This window comes from Neovison vison, chromosome 14 (assembly GCF_020171115.1).
Source record: "Neovison vison isolate M4711 chromosome 14, ASM_NN_V1, whole genome shotgun sequence".
Lineage (NCBI taxonomy): Eukaryota > Metazoa > Chordata > Mammalia > Carnivora > Mustelidae > Neogale > Neogale vison.
The window spans coordinates 15,893,797-15,916,232 of record NC_058104.1 but is presented as its reverse complement, the minus strand read 5'-3'; the positions used below and the strand labels follow the sequence as shown (position 1 = coordinate 15,916,232).

The 22,436-nt window shown below is 50.6% G+C and overlaps 1 protein-coding gene across 2 annotated transcripts in view; it reads left to right on the top strand.

The window, feature by feature from the left end:
* The window catches only part of CALN1 (calneuron 1), a 377,799-nt gene that overhangs the window by 22,851 nt on the left and 332,512 nt on the right, over positions 1 to 22,436 (top strand). For both annotated transcript variants that reach the window (XM_044233874.1, XM_044233873.1), the window contains exon 2: positions 16,301 to 16,425. In XM_044233874.1, coding sequence (XP_044089809.1) covers positions 16,308 to 16,425 — 118 coding nt within the window. In that variant the 5' untranslated portion in view covers positions 16,301 to 16,307. The remainder of the gene's footprint in view (positions 1 to 16,300; positions 16,426 to 22,436) is intronic.

Genomic DNA, 22,436 nt, shown 5'->3' with positions numbered 1-22,436 from the left:
AGGCAGCAGCTTAACCCACTGAGCCACCCAGGCGCCCCTCTATGTGCTTTTCTTGACTGGATGTTGCCTGCGTAGAAATTCATTTTTCCCACGCGACTCAAGCTCCTGGCTCCGTCGTCCCCTGGTTTCCGGTGATGCTGAACTCTGTCTCATGCCTGTATCGTTGTCCTTCGTCAGAAGTCGTCTGTTCTTTGCTCCAGCTTTCTCCATCTATCCTGGTGTTCCGAAACTTTATGACGTTTTGGGCTATTTAGGAGGTTTGAATTACCCGGTGGGTCTTTTCATTCAGAAGGTTTGTATCATCAGAAACGTCCTTCTCATTTCCTTTCCTTCAAGTTTTCTGGTCTCTCATCTTGAACTGCGTAGTGGGTGGGGCTGGCCATTCATCCTCACTGTTCACTAATGACATTTTCCCAGTCCCCCTGCTTGTGTTCCCTCTCTCGCTGTCTCTTTCTGTCGGGTAAATAAATAAGAATCTTTGAAAACAAAAGAAAACTACAACTACGTTTTTTGATATTCTATGTGGTGTCCGTAATTTTCTCCTCTAGTTCTATTGACTTTTTTTTTCCTCCCTAATCAGAATTATCACTTCCCCAGGCTCCTAATTTCAGATTGTTCATTTTTTGGAAGCAGCTTCTCGGGTCTTTCTCAGATGTGATGCTAAAATTCTTCCAAGGTGCCTTCTCTTTCCGGAATCATCCTTCTTATTTCTGGGGTCACCTTTGCTGCCCTGCTCCTGGGGATGTCGATCGTCTTCAAGGGCCGGGCGGCCCTTGCTTGGCATGGCTGACGTTTCTGAATGGAAGTGCCCGTTGGGAGTCAGGCTTCCTCTCAGTGACACAGGCAGGCCGACTTCAGGGTCCCCGAGGGGGCCCAGCCGGGAGGGTCGTTGGCTTTGCACAGGATCGCCATCACACACAAGCCAGGAAGTGAGAGCAGAGTTTACTGACTGGCGTGAATGAAAGAGCACAGCAGACGGAGTCTCCCTGTCACTTGGGGTTGGGGGTTTATATCGGAAAGGGCTCCAAACTACGTGCTCCTTTGGAGCCCAGGGGAGGTTCAGATCCAAGGTGAGGGTCAGGTGAGTAAGAGTTGTCATTCCATTCATCACCAAAGGCAGGTGTTTTGACACCAGGGGCGACCCAGCTTTGTTCGAAGCTGATGCCCCAGAGCTCGGGGTCTGGTTTTTCTTAGACGTTTCTGGGTGTGTGGGTGCCCGGAAAGAAACTCACAGAATGATTCGATTTCTTGCTTCCCCCTTGGGGCAGGAACATGGCTTTTTTGGTTTACTCAAAAGCAAGGTGAAATGTAGAACACAAGTAAATGGGGCTTCGCAGAGAAATGGCAGAGAGAGACTATGTCCTTCTAAAACGGAGTCCCTTTGGGTTCCCTATCTTGTCATTACAGCTGCAGCCCTTTACAGGGTGGGGCGTGGATTCAGTTTAACAGTCACAGCGGGAAAGCTCCAACAGGTTGTCCCCATGCAAATAGCAGAGGAAGAGGGTCTTACCCTGGGGAACCCGCCCAGCCCCCAGGAAGTTCACGGTTACAAGAGAACGTTTTCCTTGGGCTGGGAGACCCACTCAGCTCTTCCAAGAAAAGGGTTTCAGTCAGTCACCTTGGTTCCCGCCTGGGTCCATTCTAGCTCTTAGTACCTGCCACCTTGAGAGGCTCTTGGTTTCTGACCAAGCCCCTCTCTGCCTCTGCCTTCCCCTTACCATGTTTTCAGCTCAGGTTTGCTCCACTCTACCTTGTCCTTCAAGTTGGGCAAAATCATTCAGCCAGTTTTTTTGGACTAAGGATGGTGGTCCCTTTCCTCTGTGTTCTGTGCTTTGCTGACTATATTCCATTTGGTTCTTTTCTACCAGGGTTTTAATAGGATTTTAGGAGAGAGAAGTATGTCCCTTTATTACTTGAAATGTTATTTATTTATTGGAAATGATTTTTAGAGTTAAAACACCATATTGTAAAGATTTCTAATGTCATTGAAATTTTAGTAGGCATCATTGATATGCAGTATACTCTGATAGGAATCTGTGTTGCTTATCGGTTTCTATACTTTTAGATTTTTCTTATTTTTCTTTCTTTCTTTTCTTTGTTTGTCCATTTTAAATATGGTGTAACGTGCGCCTGGGTGGCCCAGTCATTAAGCATCTGCCTTCGGCTCAGGTCATGATCCTGGGGTCCTGGGATCGAGCCCCACATTGAGCTCCCTGCTCAGCAGGGAAGCCTGCTTCTCCCTCTCCCAGTCCCCCTGCTTGTGTTGCCTCTCTCGCTGTCTCTCTCTGTCGAGTAAATAAATAAGAATCTTTGAAAACAAAAGAAAACTACAAAAATAACAAAAAATATAATGCAGTGCAATTTTTTGGTGCTCGAATCTTTGACCATATCTCAGGATGGGTTTCAAACAATAGCGTGGTTGGATCAAAGGCTGAGAACTAGCCTTTGGACTCTTGATACATAATTGCCACATTGTTTTCTGCAAGCTGGTGTCTCGGTGGCTACAAAGTACCCAGCTTATTATATTCTCACCAATACATTAAAAAGAAAATAGGGACGCCATGGTTGCTCTTTGGCTTAGGTGTTCAGCTCCTGATTCTGGCTCAGGTTAGCATCTCAGGGTCCTGGGATCAAGCCCTGTGTCAGGCTCCACACTCAGTGCTGGGTCTGCTTGAGATTCTCTTTCTCCCTCTGCCCCTCATCTTGTTTGCACACACTCTCCAAATAAACAAACAAATAAATAGATACTTTAAAAACAAAACCAACACACTGACAAAACCCTCCTAAAGTGAAAAAACAGATAGCATAAAAATTGTGTTTCTTTGGTTACTTAGGAGATCAGCTGTGGTTTCCGTATATTTTATTAGTTCTTTGTCTTTCCAGTTTTGTGACTTACCTATTCGTGTCCTTTTTGTGCTCCCCGTTTGCCTCTTAGTTTTGTTTATGCTGTTTATGATGCTCAGACATTTATATTTTTATAGGGGCAAGGCTCTCAGTCTTTTCCTTTGTGATTTCTGTAGTTACACTTCCAACTTTGAATGCCCTTTGACCATGAAAGATGGATTACAAATTTGTATGTATTTCATTTCAGGTTTTGATCACTTAATTTTTCTTCTTGGTCTTCTTTTAAATAGTCTCTTAGTTTGTTCATGTCTTACTGCATTAAGTAGACTCTCTAGAATAGTGTTACTTGATAGAGCTGAGGGCACTTTGTCTTTTTCCTCATTTTAATGGCACTATCTCTGCAGTGGTTTTCAAAGTAGGGTGTGTATGGTATTCCTTTGGATATAGGAAGAAAAGAGAAGGAAGAAATTCTACCTCACTGAAGTCCCCTGTAGAGAGATACCCTGACACCCTCAACTGCTCATCTGCCTGCTGGTCTGATGTGATGAGGGCTCTGCGTTCAGGGCAGATGGATGTCCTGCACATGGGGGCATTGACCTTGTTCCCACTGATTTCCTCATGCCCTTGTTTCCAGTGACTTGTGAAATAAGTACCTGGTTAGGGGAATTTATAAATTATATTAATTAATTTTAATTTGGCTAACACCCCGGAAGGGCAAGATGTGTGCCAAAGCTCCAGCTTTTGGATCGTGCTGATCACGCAGGCCTGAGTGGACCACAAGACCATGGCTGAGATGGCATTTTCTGAGGTCCCCAAAGGAGACCTTCATCAGCACTTTATGAATTAAAACACCGACCAGCCCATCAGATCTGACAAAAGTTGGCTGAAGCTACGGAAAAAATGTGAATAAGACTATTTAAAAGGTTGAACTGTAGTCAGTCTCATGAATAATAAAGCCTGACCTAACTCACTGAAACGAAATGGAAAATGGCTACATGGCTACGGATGGCTTTTGTACCGCAGGAATGCCTGGGGCTTCTTTCAGGGGCAAAGGTCTTAAAAGAGTTGTCAGACACACACAGAGACCCACTCTCCGTCAGAAACAGGCAAATGATCCACGTTTGCTGATCTTTTCTGAGATGGCAAGATGTTGTCTGCTACACACACTTAAAGATGACACTTTAACAAAGGTTTGAGGAAATGACTTCTTTTCAAAGGAAACTCATGCTATGGAAAGAGCATTTTGAAAATCATGGTTTTGGAAATGTTTCAACCATGATGTGATTTTGTTGCCAAAAAAAAAAAAAAAAAAAAAAGATGAGCGTGTGCTATCTATAAACTCAAATCGGCAAAGTTGAAAAATCTGGAAACGGAATTTTGTTCAGCACTTAAAGATCTTCCAAATGCAGAGATCAAGTGTTTTTTAGATCCATTTGTTAAAAATATAAAAATGGGACTGCTTGCAGTTTGCAAAAATCATCCATTGACATTAGGGAAGATGAAACGTTACTAGCCAAAATATCGGCAAAAATCTTGGTTCACGTAGGATGTGAATATTGTGATTGAGTAAATACTGCCAATGACATTTTTCTGCAGTTTGGATCTGTGTCTCTTTCTGAGGCATATTTTTGGTTACGGCAGATGTTAAAATCAAGTATAGAAATACACCCAACCTAAAACCAGATATTTAAATCACTGCCTAAGAAAGTGTTATGTTGAGATTTTCAATAAGCATGAATGATATTAAATCACATTGCTTTCAATAAAGAAAATCTAATTTCTGGGTTTTGAGAGAAAAATCATTTATTTAGGCCATGTTTTAAATTTATTAGTCTAGAGTTAGCTGCACGTAGAAGTCTCATATTTCTGAATGTTTCCTGTTTGTGCTTTCTTCTATTTGTTTTAATAAACCTGTCGGAGTTTGTCTAGTTCATTGCTCGTGTTTCAATAACCAGCTCTTGTGTCTGTTTTCTAATTCATCTCTTTCATTATTATTGTTTTCTTCATTTATTTTGTTGTCGGGGGTTTTCTAAGAAGTTGGCATGGAAGAGTCATTTCATGTTTGTTCTTTCTCTTTGGAATAATGAAAGCCTCACAAATGCCTCACCTTTGATCTGAATATTTCTTTGCTGGATACCTCCTATACTTTTTTTTGTACAAGTTATTTCCATTTTTGTTTTTTGAAGGTAGACCTGTAATTTTAACTTAAAAACGTTGATCTGGGAAGTATTTCAGGGAGTATATTAACACATTCAGTTTTAATATGTTCTAGGGATTGAATGTATAGTGCGGTGACTGTGGTGAGTAATAGTGCGTTTTGGGGTTCGGGTGGCGTAGTCGGTTGAATGTCCTGCTCTTGATCTCGGCTAAGGTCATGGTCTCTGGGTTGTGAGTTTGACCCCGCTTTGGGCTCCCTGCTCAGCGTGGAGTCTCCTTGGGATTCTCTTTCTCCCCCGCCCCTCCCCCTGCTCTCTCTCTCAAATAAATAAATCTTTAAAAAATATTGCAATTGTGTACTTGAGATTTGCTGAGAGAGTAGATCTTAACTGTTCTCACTACAAAAAGGAAATGGTAATTATGTGGCACAGCCGAGGTGTGAGCTAGCACTGGGGTGATAATGGTTTTGTGGATATGTAAGTGCCTCAGATCGACACATTGTACACCTTAAACTCACACGGCGTTGTGTGTCGAGCATCTCTCAAGAAAGCTGGACCAGGTGTCACATTTAGCTATTAAAATATTGACTTTTATTCTTCTTTCTATTTATAAGTCAGCTGTGCCGGATCTGCTTCCGAGTACCTCTGCGGAAGTTTGCTTTGCGGTCTTCTATTGATAAATTTTGGTAAATGTTCATGGGAATCTGGGAAGCGATCTCAGGGGGATGGACATGCGCGTGCACACACACACGTGTGTGCACACACAGAAAGTCAGTTTCCACAGGAAAATGTCTACGTTACTCACATCCTCTTTATTTTTTTGTCCAGGTAATTTGTGAAAGGTTTAGAGGGTGTCCTTAAAGTCTTCACCAAATTTTTTTTAATGAGTTTTTCTTTATATTTAAATTATTTTTACTTTCTAATATAAGATGCATAGAGGTTTGTGACTGACATTACTTTGAATTTTACCCATTTTAAACATGAAATGACTTTTTATACTTTCAACGCTTTTTTGTTTTGAATTGTTTTGAAGTCGGAACTTCTTTCTGTTCTTTTACATTTGCCTTCAAATCATTTCCCATCATTTTCAAAAAAGGTTTCATTTATTTATTTGAGAGAGTGAGCAGGAGAGAGCATGAGCTGGCAGAGGGAGAGGGAGAAGCAGGCTCCCCGCTGAGCAGGGAGCCCGATGCGGGACTCGATCCCGGGACCCTGGGATCATAAGCAAAGTCGAAGGCAGATGCTTAACCGGCCGAGCCACCCAGGCGTCCTTACTTATTTTACTTTAAATGGTCTTTTAGAGGCAGCAGGTGACAAAAATTGTGTCATTATTGTGGCTGCTGCTTGTTCTCAAGGAAGCTGAGTCTCATTCTGTCATTTTGGGAGTCGCCTGTGGTTCCTCCCTGGGTGCACAGAGCTCTTTTCCTCTTCTTTGAGGTTCACAATGTCACCAGGATATCTAGTTTTGTGAGCGTTGGCACGAAGCTGATGGGGATTGTTCTCCTGTTGTAACACAGAATGCCAGATGAAACAGAACAAAAATATAAATACGCACCCTGCCAGGCGTCTGCTTGCTTGCTATGTCTGTCCCCCTGCCCCTTCCCCTGCTCTGCCCGTGTTGTAGGGACTGTTCCCTGCAAACTACTTGTCTAGAGTTCTGGGCCAAAGGGAGGCACCAGCGGGAGATGAGAAGGTGACTTAAGACAGAGGCTCGGGCATTTCTCCCCACCTTGAACCCCCTTTGGCAGATGTCTCCAGTGGGGCTCTTTCCCTTTCTGTACTGGTTCCTGCCCTGGACCTTGACAGAGCAGAGCCCGCCCTTCCATGGCCCCCGTTCCTGCCGAGCAGCCTCTCCCAGGGTTCTTGCCCCTTCGAGAGCTTCCCCCCAACACTGGTAAAATAATTTTTATTTTCTCTTATTTTATTTTAATTCAATTAATTGTTATATAGTGTATTATTAGTTTCAGAGGTAGAGGTCAGTAATTCATCAGTTGCATAGAACACCCAGTGCTCCCTGCAATACGTGTCCTCCTTAATACCCACCACTGGGCTCACCCATCCCCCTGCCCCCCTCCCCTCTGTAACCCCCAGTTTGGTTCCATAGTCTCTCATGGCTCGTCTCCCCTTCTGATTTCCCCCCTTTCCTTCTCCTAATGTCCTCCAGGCTATTCCTTATGTTCTACGAGGAAGTGAAACCATATGATAATTGTCTTTCTCTGCTTGACTTATGTCACTCGGCATAATCCCCTCCAGTCCCCTCCACGTCAGTGCAGATGGCAGGTGTTCATCCTTTCTGATGGCCGAGTAATAATCCGTTGTATATATGGACCACATCATCCTTACCCATTCGTCTGTTGAAGGGCATCTCAACTCCCGCCGTAGTTTGGCTCTTGTGGACATGGCTGCTATGAATGTTGGGGTACGAATGAAGCTACAACTAAGAAAAGAATGGGGGAATTTAATTTCAAGCTTTTGAGATTTAATTTGAGGAAATTGTTTATAAGATACTCAGAGATAAAAATATGAAAATTAAAAAAAAGAAGAATTTAAGAAATGCAGAAGATACAATAATATAACTGTTAGGATTTAGTTTGAAGACCAGCAACTGCTCTGGATATGTTAAAAAGGAAGGGATTGAATGCAGGGGATTTGCTGTTTTCAACTTGTCCAAGGGCTGACGGACTGGATTTTAGGTGGGTGTCCAGAGTGACTCCCAGGATAACTCAGAATCGACCTTCTGGGAGAGTTACTGCCACTAAGACTGCATTTGGAATAGCTTTCCTGTTCCTAAAACTTACTCTTGCCCTCCCTGAAAGCTGGAGAGTGGACCCCTGAAGCTGTGATCCAAGGACGTAGGAGCCATTGCGACTCCTGCCACCATCTCCACGACCTCTTCGTCGCAGACAGGAAGCTGGAGAGTGGACAGTGGAATATTGCTGCAAGACACGTCATGTTTCTGTTGCCTTTTCTTTCCTGTAGAAACAACCGGAAGTGGTCAGGAAGAAGGTTTTCATCCAGTGTCCTGCTGGCACCAACCCATATGAGCTTGTGAAAGGCATTTGTTAAATTTTCAGGCATTTCATGAGCCTGTTATGACACGTAGCCATTGTAAAGTGAATGATAAATGAAATGTAAATGTGCATTCCTAAACGAAGGATCCACTGACAGTTAATTATATTTAAAAAAATAAAGGTAATAAATACCCCAAACCCATCACTTCCTAGTTATGTGACTCCGTTATCTATGGTTTGTGGTTAACCTGGTGACATCTGTGGGAAGGGTGTCTGTGGAAATGCGTAGAAACCCTGGGAGTGGTGTGCTGGTGTACCACGGCACATCTCTTCCCAAGTGCACGTTCAGTGACCTCACGCTGACTGCTTGGAGCTGGCCATTTGTTGTAGGAGTCTATGCACTGTGGAAATGGGAAAATACTGTAAATCAAGACTTCCGAATTTTTATTTTAATTCCAGTCTACTCAACAGACTCCATGAGTGTGGGCTGCACTTGGCTCCTTGCTTCTAGAGAACTGAGTGCGGTGAAAGAGACGGCATGTGATTTCCAAGACCAAGTCGTCAAATCTCCCTCCGCCTCTTGGATCACTCGTCCGGGGGGAGCCAGCGGCCCTGTCCTAAGCACACTGAGCAGCCCTATGGCAGGGGCCACAAGGACACGAGCACTTCCGTGCAGAGCTGTTGGAACCACCTTGGAAGAGGATTCTCCAGACCGCGTGACACCTTCTGATGGGGGTAGCACCCGTCAGTGCCTTGACTGCAAACTCTCGGGATCTGAGCCGGAACCACCCAGCCACACGACTCTTGATTCCTGACCCACGGGACGTGTGAGATAGTGACTACGTCCTGTTCCAAGCCACTGACGTCAAGGGTAATTTGTTTTGTATCCGTGGAAAACGAATTCCGCCGCTTTGGAGAGCAGTTTGGCGAAACCATGTAATATTTTATTGAGGTATGTAGGCTGGAGACTTGCCTACGAATATACGCAAAGAGACACACATGACGATATTCTTTGTAGCACACTTTTTGAAAAAGATTTATTTAGGGGACACCTGGTTGGCTCAGTCGGTGAAGCGTCTGCCTTCAGCTCAGGTCATGATCCCAGGATCCAGGGATCGAGTCCCCCGTGGGGCTCCCTGTTCAGTGGGGAGCCCGCTTCTCCCTCTCCCTATGTTGCTCCCTCTGCCTGTGCTCTCTTGTTCTCTCTCAGATAAATAAATAAACTCTTTTTAAAAAATAAAAAATAAAAGGATTTATTATTATTATTTTTTTTAGAGGGGGAGAAGGGGAGAGAATCTCAAGCAGACTCCAAGCCTCACCTGGGGCTTGATCTCAGCATCTTGAGATCAGGACCTGAGCTGAGACCAAGACATGCCACCCTTAACCAACTGTGCCACCCCGGGACCCAGCATGCTTTTTTTTTTTTTTTTTTTTTTGAGGCATTGTTTATTTAAATCTCTAAACAGAATGTGGGGCTTGAACTTGACCCCGAGATCAAGTGTCCCAGCTCTTCTGACTGAGCCTACCAGGCACACCCGTTATAGCCTACTTTTATGTCCCCTAGATAATGAATAAATAAATTGTAATATATTTATACAGTGGAAAACTATGGAGCCCCTAAAAATAAATCAGGTGTATACATATGGATTTGGATAAATCCCTAAAATTTCATACAGAGTGAAGTGTGCAAGTTGTAACAGCGTATGTGTGATGTGATATTATTTATGTATATTTAAAGATACACACAGCAATATTCTAATACATTCGATACAGTTACCCCCAAGGGAGGAACATTTAAAACAAGAACAGGGAGGGTCCATTTCATATTGGAGGAATATCAATGTCCTGTACTATTTCTTTTTTTTTTTTTTTTAAAGATTTTATTTATTTATTTGACAGAGAGAGAGATCACCAAGTAGGCAGAGAGACAGGCAGAGGGGGAGGGGGAAGCAGGCTCCCCGATGAGCAGAGATCCCGATGCGGGGCTCGATCCCAGGACCCTGGGATCATGACCTGAGCTGAAGGCAGAGGCTTAACCCACTGAGCCACCCAGGTGCCCCTGTCCTGTACTATTTCTTTTTTGTTTTTTTTTTTTTTAAAGATTCTATTCATTTATTTGAGAGAGAGAGACAGTGAGAGAGAGCATGAGCGAGGAGAAGGTCAGAGAGAGAAGCAGACTCCCCATGGAGCTGGGAGCCTGATGTGGGACTCGATCCCGGGACTCCAGGATCATGACCCAAGCCGAAGGCAGTCGTCCAACCCACTGAGCCACCCAGGTGCCCCTGTCCTGTACTATTTCTGTTCAAGAAAAATTTGCACCAAATAAGGTAAAATATTAGCGTGTATTCGATCCGAGTGGGGGGTCCGTGCATGCGTTCTGGTATTTGCTGAGCTTTCTGTTCGCTGGAAGCACGCCCATTGCCATGAGTGCAGGTTTCCATTCTGGTATTTTGGGGGTTCCTTCTTCGCTTTGCAAGGTTTCAGCATCCGGCCGTGTCGTCTTGACGCGGTGCCTCCTCGCCTTCCCGTGGTGGTTCCTACTGGGTCTCTGTCCTGGTGTCACGCACACTCTGCCTTCTTGTGTGCAAGGACTCGAGCAGGAACCGACAGCGTCTTCTGCCCATATCGTCGCCGCTGTTGACGGCCTGTTCTTTGCTCTCAAAAATGCTTCCTCCTCGAATGTCACGGAACTTTCTGCAGACCCTCACACGGGTGTGTTCTGCTTACTCACTCCTGCCTGCTTTGAGCTGCTGCCCACTGGCCTCCCCTGCAGGAGCTTCACAAGGGAGCACCATCGTCGTTCAAGAGCTTGGGCAAATGCCCGGCGGGTGTCTGGCGAGCGTTCCCATGCGGCATCTTTGCTGGGGGAGGATGGGCCCTTCTTGTCTCCCCATAACTTCAGTCTTGGACTATGAGGAGGAGGCGCACATTTCTGGAGGGTTTGAGATATACTCTGTAGTTCTTCCTTCATGGAAAGTAAGACCTGAAAAACGAGAGTGCACGGAGGTCTTTGCTTCTAGGGTCCTTCTCATCCATACCGGTGCCTCTGGGAATTTCCCATCTCAGGTGACCCCTGAGTGCCTGGAGGAAGGGGTACTAAGGACAGTGGGGATTTGGACCTGCTGCTTTTCAAAAGCGCTTCCCACAGAGTCTGACGGGGATAGCCTGAGGTCGTGGTTGGCCATTCAGATAGGAAAGAAAGGGGGTAGATAAAAATCCTTCCCCGTTTACCATCTGACTTTGTTCTTTGGTCTCTGGATTCAAGACCCCGGGTGGCCGCTGGTTTTCATTCTGATTCTAACTGGGCTGACTTTCTGGAAACTTAGGCCACACCCTGGCCTTGGTGCTGTGGGGAGTAGCGTTGCTTTCGTGTGCCTTCACAGGTATTTTTAGGGAAATTTGGCAAAGGCCCTGTTGGGGCTAGCTCGGCTCTCTTCGATGCGAGTTCGACGTCGCCCCTCTTTCTCACGGCTGGTGGTTAGAGGCCGGGAACCTCCGGGAACTCTGCAGTAGATCCCAGGCGCGCTCTGGGCTCCTGCAGAGCAGAACAACGTCTACCAAGGTCTTGTGCCTCCTTTCCAAAGTCCATCAGAAACTTTTAAAAAACCTTAAGTTATTTGAAAAAGTTTCAGACACAAGTTAAAATGCATTTCTCTAGATTTTATTACCCCCCCTCAGCGGTCGGTGACCAGAAACGTACACAGCCTAAATGAAGAACTTTGGAGCAGCGCGCCCCAGACTGTTTGTGGGGAAGGATTAGTTGAAGCCTGAAGTCAGCTGGTCACACGCTTGGGCGTTGGGACGACACTATAAATTGCCACAAAAATTTCTATGCTTTCTTTCCAATCCTGTCCTTATCTCACTGCAGACCAGCCGGAAGCAGGTTCCCTGGCCACGGTCCACGGACCACACTTGGAGGAGCATTGTTTAGAGGCTCAGCAGAAGGACATTTTGGGTCGGTATCTCCCAGAATAATAGCGTCAGCCTGCAGCAGTGCGCCCGAGTCCTAGCTCTGGTAGACAAAAGAAAAAGGCAAGTGTATTAGTCTGGGTTCTCCAGAGACACGTAACCACTAGGACATGAAGACAGAGACTTATTGTAAGGGATTGGCTCCCACCGTGAGAGGTCCCGGGACCTGCGGCTGGAAGCCGGGGACCCGGGAGAGCCCAGGGCGCGAGCTCCAGGCCGAGTCTGAGCCCGAAGGCGTGAGAAGACGGTGTCCCAGCCCAGCGGACGGATTCTCCTTCAGCTTCTTTGTTCTCTTCCGGCCTCCCCCGGCCCCGAGGGGACCCACCCACCGCTGGGGGGCATTGGCTTTCCTCCGGACTCTGATTCGGATGTTACATGTTTAGGCAAACAGGGGGGCGCCGGGTGGCCCAGGGGAGCAGACGGGAAATGAAGCGTCAGGAGGGTCATCGTCGCGACAACGGCGAGCAGCTTCTTCTGTTCGTGACTCTGCCGGGGACCCGCTCCCTGACCCTAAGAACGGGAGCCGCCCCTTCGTTATTTGTTTATCTGTGTATTATCTTGAATGTAACTTCTGGTAGAGTCAGCCTGTGGTGTTTTTGGGTTTCCGGTGTCCGATATTCAACTGTCCACGGCCCTCGGTGCGCACCACGCTGAGGTGCTCTGGGGCGTCGGGTGGCTCAGCGGGTTCCGTTTCGGCTCAGTCGTGATCTCAGGATTGAGCCCCACGTTGGGCTCAGTGTGGAACCTGCTTTAAGATTCTCTCCTTCCAGGCCCCCACTGGACCCACACTCTCTCTCTCTCTCTTTCTCTCAAAAAAAAATTAAAGAAAAAGTGCGCGTCCTCTCTGTCCCCTTCACCTGTTTCACACGTTCCCCCCCGCCTCTCCACCACACCCTCGTCCCCCCCTGCCCCCCCACCGCACCCTTTTGTTTCAGACTCTTGATACGTGGTCCTTGAGGTGACCGTGAAGCCGGCCTCCCTGGTGTCCGGAAACAGACTCCTCTTCAGTTCTGGTGCTTTCTGTGCAAAGAGCTCCTTCCTCTGGAGGGAGCTAGCTGCCTGCGGACACGTATGGCCCTGGGACCCCTGGGCTCTGCTGCTCAGCTCCCTCGGCACCATGGTGCCTGGTGCCCTCTGCCAGGTCCTTACTGACCTCTTAGTGACCCAGTGTGTTCTGGGACACCTGGGGGCTCCGTCGATCCCATAACTGACTTTGGCTCAGGTCATAATCCGGGAGTCCTGGGATCGAGCCCCAGGCCAGGCTCTGCACCCGAGGGGGGTCTGCTTGTCCCTCTCCCTCTGTCCTCCGCCCCTGTATGCCCGCTCATGCTCTCTGTCGGATAAATAATTAAAATTCTTTTTTTTAACTTTTTTTTACAAAAAAAGATTTTATTTATTTGAGAGAGAGAGAAAGCGAGAGATCACAGAGCGAGAGAGAGAAAATCAGGCTCCCCGCCGAGCAGAGAGTCCAACGCGGGGCTCGATCCCAGGACCCTGAGATCATGACCTGAGACGAAGGCAGAGGCTTCACCCACGGAGCTACCCAGGCGCCCTGTTCTCCTCTTTCTTGAACGAGACTTCGTTTGACCACACGTGTGGCTCTCTTGCACACTTCCTTTCCCACTAGACAGGGGCGTTTTGGTGCAGACTGAATGCACTGATTTGGTCCGCGGCCTTTTCCAGAAGCAGATTATGCGGCTGTGTCTGGGGGGACTCCGTGGCGGCCGGTTTTCTCTGCAGAGTCCTGGACATTTACTGGGCGGCTGAACTGGGCCATGGCTTGGATATGTTCCATTGAGTATAACCTTGTTACCGTGGCTGTAAAAATTCGTGGGGCGCCTTGGGAGCGTTGGACCCCCAGGCGAGAGGTCGGCAAGGGAAGGTGGTTGTGAAACGGGAGGGGAAACTGGCGTGAAGAGCAGCGACCAGGACGGGGATGCCCTCTGCCCGTGCGCTGACCTCCCGGGGCGACCGTGGGGCGGCTTCTCCCCGGTGGTGAAAGGAGCATCTTCCCGGCTTGCACGATCAGTGCAAGTGTTGAAAAGAACAGCCGATGCGGCCAACAGGGTCCTGTGGCCAGTGCCGGGAGGGAAGCCCAAGCCGCACAGGAAGCCTCCCCCGTGTTCTGAGCAAACGCAGCGCTGGCCCGCAGATCAGGACCGGCCCCGGGGAGCGGAGGCCGTCCTGACTCACACACCCGAGTCTCACTTTGAAACACGTGTGTCCTGAAATGAAGTCGGCGAAAAGACGAGATGGTAATTGAACGGTTTGTCCAGAGACCGACAGATTCTCGTGTTGTATTTGACGTGTAAAGACCGATGCAGCCCGGAGGGGGCGTCGGACGTACTTAGCCCGTGACATTCCTCGCGTCACGGCTCGGCCCTGTCGTGCCGCGTAACAGACACCCCGGGTGAGTGACGGGCCCGTCCGTGTCCGTCTCGTTCGCCGCGGGGGGCGAGCGCGGTTTGGAGGCCGACGGCTGGCTCCTGCCTCGGCCACGCGTCTGTTTTACTTTGGGGCCCAGAACCTTCGAGGAGACCTTTGACAGAGACGTCAGAAAGTGTGGCCCATTTTAGGAAAGTAATTAACTCGCTTTAGACATATCGAGATTGGAACGAGAGCGTGACAGCCGGTGCAAACGTCCGGACGTGGCCGCGGCTCCTCGGTCGGACGAGGGCCCGGGAGGCTGGTGCTCCGGGACCGGGTCCTTGATGACGGGCTCGTGTTCCGGATCAGGCCCCGTGCGTTGAGGAGCCGCGGGTCGGTGTATACGTCAGCGGCTCCCAGCCCAAGGAGGGACATGCCGGCGTGTGCCTGGGACGGAGGGAGAGAGGCCCGGCGGGTCCTGCAGGGCTCGTCACGCGGGGCTGTCCCAGGGAAAAGAAGGCAGAGCCTCCCGCTGCCCCACCCCCTCGGTGCCCGGCGACTCCACCATCCCAGGATTAGGACAGTTGCTGTCATGAGGGTCGTTGGAGGGACAGGGAGGGGTGCGTGTCCTCAACGGTCATCCTCGGGCCGGCTGTCTTCCCGTGATTTACACCTTGTCACTGGGCCGTGCCCCGAGGGGGCCTTCAGCTCCCCGACTCTCCCTACAGATGCAAACTGGAGTAAGAAACAGAGCTCTGCAGGTGGCTTCTGTGGGGGAGTGAGGAGCATGAGGGGGGAGTGCTCAGGGGTCATTGTCTCCCACAGAACCCTGGCAGGGAGGCCCTCACCTCTGCTTGAATGCCCCGGGTGACGGGGGGATTACTCCTTCGAGTGCTGCCCAGTTCTCCTTCCTGGAGCTCTGTTAGGTTTGCTTTACTCTGGCCTATAAGTGACGTCCCATACCTCCTGCCTATTCCCTCAATCCACGCAAAGCTTGGTCCGTCCGCTTAGCCCCCTTGGCAGACAGGGAAGCGGAACACGTCGGCTGACGTGCCCAGCAGCTCACGCACGGCCAGGAGAGTCCTGGGCTCTCTGCTCGGAAGCAGCCCAGTTCTCTGACTGCCTGGTCTTGGGTCTTCTGCACACGCTCTTCCCATGACCTGACCAACTCTCTTTCCTCCCTCTCACCTTAGCCTGCCTGGCCCCGTGGGAACCCCTAAGCTCTAGGGCCGGGGCTGGGCAGGGATGCTGTGTCTGGACGGTTTGCTGGTCTGGCCTCAGGGGTGCTTTGATCCTCCGGGAGGCTGCTGGGAGCTGCTTTGCTGTGGGACACCGGAGGTGCTGCCCGCCTTTACAGCCGGCGGTGAGCGTCTCGGGGCGGGGTGCTGCGGAGCCGCGTCGGCAGCAGGTGTCTGCACCCCGGCCAGGCCTGGGGACCGCTTCCCCGAGGTGCAGAAGGCCGTCCGTGCATTTACGTAGGGCCTGCCACTTCCTGCCTGGTTCGAGGGCTGTGTGCGTGGATCGTCCGGGTTCCCTGGGAAGCGTGGACCGGTTATATCACCGCACGGTCACAACTGCGACTCCCGGTCCCTGGGGAGCCCGACCTTCCTGGGATGTGCATTCCCGATCAGTACCGACAAGAGAGTTTGTCGGGCTGGGGAAAGGGGCGCAGAGGATCCCTTTTCACCTGGAAAGGCCTGGGGGTGACGTGGGGTCCCACAGAAATCGGCAAAAATGCAGCGAGGTGTAAAGCAAAGAAAGCGCTAGAACCTGAGATCGTCTGGGGGACGGTTCAGACCTCGAGGACCCTGGCATTCTCTCCTTGCCCTCTAGAAGTGGGATTGTTATGTTAAAAAGGACACCGGCCATCTGGAACCCAGGGTGGCCCTCTGAGGAAGGAAGGAAGGAATGATGGTCTCTTTCTCTCCCCACTCCCGCTTCTCTTGTGAACAGGGACAAGATGCCTTTCCACCACGTGACCGCCGGCTTGCTCTACAAGGGGAATTACCTCAACCGCTCTCTCTCCGCCGGCAGCGACAGTGAGCAGCTCGCAAACATCTCCGTGGAGGAGCTGGACGGTAAGGGGCCCGCCCTGTCGGGGAGGCCAGCCGCCCCGGGAGGCTCTGGAGGCTGCTGTCGCTTGCACGTGTCGCGGCCACGTCTAAGTCTGGTGTGATGGGAAGGAGCTCAGGGACCGACTCCGCCCCAGTGACGACTTCGTGCGGACGCTGCCGCTAGCCTGAACACCCTCTGGTGGCTACTCTGGTTTCTTTGTAAACTGACCTTGGGGATGGCCCTCAACTCCCAAAATGTGTTTTCTAGTTGATGGAGTCTTGATCACCCGCGGCGTGTCCTGTTTCCACGCTGTCGTTTCTATGGGGTCCAGCTGTCGGGGAGCTTGACGTGGGGCCACGGTGCTCTGAATCCTGCCCTGATCAGAAGCATCTGGAAGCCGCGTCTAGTTGGGAATGGACAGCAAGGGTTTTAATTGCCGCTGTTCCATCGTCACGCAGCGTGGCCCTGGTGTGCGGGACAGCGGTAGGGATGAGAGCAAAGCGGGGCACATCGCGGCTGTGTTCCTCCTGGGACACCGTCCTGCTGTAGCCTCACTGGTCAGCCAAGCCCCTGATTAAACAATCACATTAAAACGAGCAAGAAGGGATTTATTTCTTTTGGGATAGAGAATTAGGCCGACTCAGCCAGATGTTTGCGCGGTGCCCCATCTGCTGAGTTCCAGCCAGAAGCCGTTTTCCCTCGTGTCCTGGAACACTGGGCTCCGTGTGACACCCTGTGAAAGCCTGAGGCTGAAACTGGCTTTTCTAAAATGGAGAAGTCGGAGTTACCCCAGACGGCCCACATACTGGCTTTCAAGGGGAATGGTCTGACCAGCGTGCGGTCTCTGTGCCCGGCTGGGAGCCGCAGGGCTGTTACACCCAAGAAGGAGGTGGGGAAAGTCAGCTCTGGGCCGGCAAAGCCACGCTTGCTGCCGAGTTGGCAGGACTTGAGGAAGGTGGGGGATGAGGTCATCTGGTAGCTTTTCCTGGTCCTGTCGGGTTTGCTTGCTCATCCAGAAGACTGGCTTGTTCACAGGCACCCGCGGGAGAGCCCAGAGGCTGGAGGACGGGGTCCCCCGGGGAGGCCTGGGGTGGGGGAAGCAGGAACCAAGCGGCAGAGCCTGGCCCTTGGGGTCTGCAGCGGCTCACTGCAGTCCGGATGGAGGCTGTTGGCAGGAGGGGAGAGCTGGACCCTCGGATCTCCTGGCCGTCCGCTGCCAGAGGACACTGAGACGCAGGACCCGAAGCAGGGGGTAGAGCGCTGTCTGCCTCCAAAGGGAGGTGACTGTCAAGACGTTTGCGGCTCTGCGGGTGCGTGGGGCAGGGCCCAGGCCCCCCAGCACCCCAGGCGGTCCCTCTCCCAGGAAGGATCAGGGAAGTGGTGCGTTGATTTGGGGGGTGGGTTTGCACTTGTGTTTCCTTGAATAGGTCCCTGGGCTTTGTCACCGGTGGGAGGGACTAAAAGCCTCGCGGAGCAGAGGCCATGGGGACGGCCCAGGAAGACCCCAGTTAGGAAAACTCTCGAAGAGGCTGACCTTACCAACCCAGGAAGTTCGGAGATCACCCGCCGCTTTCCCAGACCCCGGCTTCCCCTTTCCCTCCCTCTTCCCTCTCAGCTTGGGCATGAGTAATCAGGAGACTTCTCCACATCGGCTTTTTTCTCTGTGAAATCTGGGCCCCGGCCAGGGCATGCCCCTGGCTGGATTTTGTCCCCCTGGAGTGCCTGGCGGAACCTCCCTCCGTGGACTTGGGGGAGATGCCGCGCGGGGCCGAAAGGTGCCTTGTCTGCGGGAGAAGAGCCGGGGAGACTCGGCAGCCCTCACGCCCAGGGGGGCCGGCTGTGCCCTGGGGGCCCTGCAGGGTCACCCGTGGAGTCCGGCCTGGCGTTCCGGCCGGAGCCGCTGCTGAAGACGCCGTGTGTCCTTCGGGAGGGTGACGGATGCCCTCCGCTCGGAGAAGGGCCGTTCATTTCCTAGTGGAAGATTCCTTCTACTTACTTACTTTGGGCCAAGGTGAACCCCGAGTTCTGACGGCTCACGCTCTCTGAGGCGCGTCCTGGGGCTCTGGGCAGGGCCGTGCGTGGCCGCGGGCTTCAGAGCTGGCGGGCGGGTCTGCAAACCAGCCGAGGTTGTGCTGGGGGAGCACGGAGGCCCTGCGCCACGGGGCCACTCATCTGTCCTCAGAGGACGCGTGGTGTGGGACGGGGGTTCCTGTGTCGGACTGACGGACATCAGCGCCCCGTCCGTGGCCCGTTAGCTGGGCACTGTCCTTTGTCACCACACCCGCTCCCCGCCCTGCTGTGGCTGGCTGCGGCCCCACGCGCGGCCGGTCCCCGCCCCTGCCCCAGCTAGTGTTAACCTGCAGGGCAAATGCCCCTTTCCTCCTGTGGAAGGGCCACGCTTGCCCAGTGCGTCAGCCGTCGCCCTCCCAGAACAGGCGTGGAGGAGCCACGCACCACGCAGGCTGCCTCTGGCGGGCACCGCCCCGGGAAGTCTCTGTTTCTTCTCTTCAAACTCAGCCCGGGAGGAAATGACGCGGAGCGGCATCGGGCTGGCCAGGTTAGCGTCAGGAAGCTCCCGACGAGCTCAGCAGGGGTGGACTGGTGGAGACACTCACTCATTCATTTATTCCTATTCATTCATTTGTCCGTTCCTGTGCAGCATTCATGGCAGGAGCGTTTACCCGGCCGCTTTCCGGGTGGAGGAGGAAATAAAGAAGTCGTGTTCCCTGTCCGTTCCCCAGGGCATCTGCGGTCTGCCCCGAGCGTTTCCTTATCTCCGACCGTTGCTAGCGGGATCTTGTACTACTGAGGGTGCACCGCACGGAGTCTTACTGGGCGTGCGAGTTACAATTGTGTAAAGGCCGTTTCCCCGCGCTCTCTGTTGCGTCCTCCCGTGACGTGCGGCCCCGTCTCAGCTGCGTCCGTTTTCACTCCTGCTCGGCGTGAATGTCCACAGTCTGCATCCGTCCCGTGAAGGACGGACGTTACGGTCTCCGGTCTGGGGCTGTTAGGACGTAATCTAGTCATCCCCCCTCTGTTATGTCTACGATGTTGGGGTCCCGCGTCCTCAGGGTCCCCTGGGAAGTGTCTGCGTGTGGGCGTGTCCTGCCGTCCCTGCTCACCCTGCGCCTAGTTCTGTTTTCCGCATCACGTGTCTCTACTCCTGTTCATTCTCGAGTTCGCCTCCGACATCAGTGATTTACTGGGGCGACCGTCATTTTAACTTTTTTTTTTTTTTTACGACTGCCTTTAGAGCATATTTTCATTATGGATGAACGTTTCAGTTTCTTGGAAGCCTGGTTTTATTTCGGTAGTCTTCCTTCCTTTTTAAAACACTTTTAGGTCAAAAGAGCATATGGAAGAGTATTAATGCACAGTTAGTGACGTTCTTGACTGTGAACCCTCACGAAGCCACCACCCAGGTTAAGGACGGTCGTGTTACCAGCCCCCGGCCGCACCCCAAGACCCTTCCCAGGGCCTCTGCCTCAGAGACGACCACCCCCCGCCCCAGCTCACTCTCACTGTTTCGTGGTGTTTGTGTTTCCCTTCGGCTCGGGGTGGGGGGGTGGGAGTGGGGGGTTTTTGGGGTCATGCCATATCTATTTCTTGGCTCTCAGCCTTTTTTCCTTAACTTGTTTGCGAGACTCGGCCATGCCATTGAGTGGAGGGTAGCCGAAGTGGACTCATTTTCATTAATGGACAGCATCCATTGGTAGGTAAATAAAAATTCGTTGATCTGTGCTGTTTCTCAGTGGGTGTTTGGGTTGCTTTCAGTTTGTAGCTATTAGGATATAATCTCACCGTGCCCCTCTCTGTTGGGCTAAGTCTTAGGATGTGTCTTCCTCACATTTCTGTCTTCCTGCTTTACTGGTGCCATATTGTTTTTATTCTCTCCCAACTCTTTGCTCTACTGAGGCCATCTTGGACACAATTTATGAACATCTCTTCTGTTTCTTGTCGTAATGTATATAGATACACATATAGAAAGTCTTTCCCCCAAGTCTTCTAGCTGATGCTACCTTTATTTTGCATTAGAAGGTGTTTTTCTATGCTCCATTTTGCCTTTTTCTGCTCTGGTTTGTGACTCAATAAAGTTCTTTGCGGGCCCAAAATCTGTGACACACGGGGTTTGTAAAGAATCTTTAGCTTCTGTGTTCTATCTTTGCTTTATCTTGGACTCGTGATAATTTTCTCTTTGTCAGCCCCAGCTGCAGGGTCCCGTTTCTAGAAGACGCTCATCTAGTCTATGGCTGCTGAGTGGAGGTTAGATCTTTTTTTTTTTTTTTTTTAAAGATTTTATTTATTTATTTGACAGAGAGAAATCACAAGTAGGCAGAGAGGCAGGCAGAGAGAGAGAGGGGGAAGCAGGCTCCCTGCTGAGCAGAGAGCCCGATGCGGGACTCGATCCCAGGACTCTGAGATCATGACCTGAGCCGAAGGCAGCGGCTTAACCCACTGAGCCACCCAGGTGCCCTGGAGGTTAGATCTTGATGGCCCTACTGTTGGGTTTGCTCCCTGTGCTGCACAATTCTGTCAGTCCTTTGTTTTCCCTTCTCTTGCTCTTGTCCTGTTCCCAGACTAGGTGTATGCAGCGTTCAGAGACCCAGGTACCCCTGGTTCTCATCTTGCTGGGGAGTAATCTGGGATGGGACACAGCACTCCACGGCTCTGGCTGCTCCCAGAGAGCAGGTTCCCTAAAGGAGCTTAGAAAAGGGGTGCTGCTAGGCTGGGTTTGGATTAGCTTGGAGAACTTGCTAGGAGATACGGAGTGACAGCTTGATTTGCTGGTCACTTCGCTTCTGGGTCCCTGGTGGGGCAAACAATGGTGGTGAGTCAATATCTTCCTGCCCTAAGTACCACCACAGTTCCCAGGACAGGTGGAAATTATGTTTCTCCAATTTCATTGGTGTTGCCAATCGTGAAAATTCTCCTCAAACTTGGACATGTATATGCATCTCAAAATTGCTGTTTCTGGTGAGCTGCTCATAGGTACATTTCTGGGGCATTTTAATTTGAGCTTTGGGATAGATGTATGAGTTAACCACCCTATTCTCGCAAGCCCCGTTGCAGTAGTTGGTTGGCTTGCTTTAGATTATTCTAGAATCAGTGCATCAGCACAGCGTGGTTTCCTCAATGACCCCTTGCTTACATAATCCAGTGGTCTCTGGTTTTTGGAGAAATCAGTTTTTGTCCTGGACTTTCTGCAGCACCTGGCAGTGTGCTCACGTGCTTGGTTTTGGAGTTTGTCCCTGCTCTGGCATCCATGTCACTAGCTGGTCCTCCTCCTTCTTCCTTTTTTCTACCTCTTCGTCATTCCCAGTGTTCTCTTGTGTGTCCCTCCTGTTCCGTCCACTGCTCACACACTGTTGTGTCCTGGGGTGGTTTTTTGTTGTTGTCTCCATGGACATCCCCGTGCTGATTGCCTCAAGATACCTATCTTCAATCCCCGTCTCCCTCTTGAATTTTAGATCTGCTGACTCTAGTCCTGTGTAGATCTCTCCCAAGTTCTTTAAGCTCCAAAGACCCAAAGCTGAATGGATTTTCTTTTTTCTCTGAAACTGCCTCTCCTCTGGAATTTTCCTTAGGAAGTTATATCACATGATGTACCCGGTCGGGCACAACAGTAATTTGGGAGTCCTCTTTGGTTCCTCTTTTTCTGCTCGCCCCCCCACATATAATTGGCAAAGTCTTACAGATCTTGACTTCTCTCAACTTATCTTGAAACTGTTCCGTCCTTTCTGACCACACTATCGTTGTCTTAGGCCAGGTCCCTGTGCCCTGGCTGCCGTCCCCCGGAGTTGGTATCTTTGTGCCTCATCTATGATTTCACTCATAGATCAGTCCCATTCCATTTCACTGGAGGGATGCCTCTCAGATACACACTTGATGAGCTTAGCCCATTGCTTAAAACGATTTTCTTCTTGGCCTACTAATACGTGAGTATATATTTTCAACATTTCTTTCATCTTTAAAAAATTTTCAAACCCACAGAGGTTGGGAAAGCACAGTGAAACACCGTGTACCTTCCTCTAAT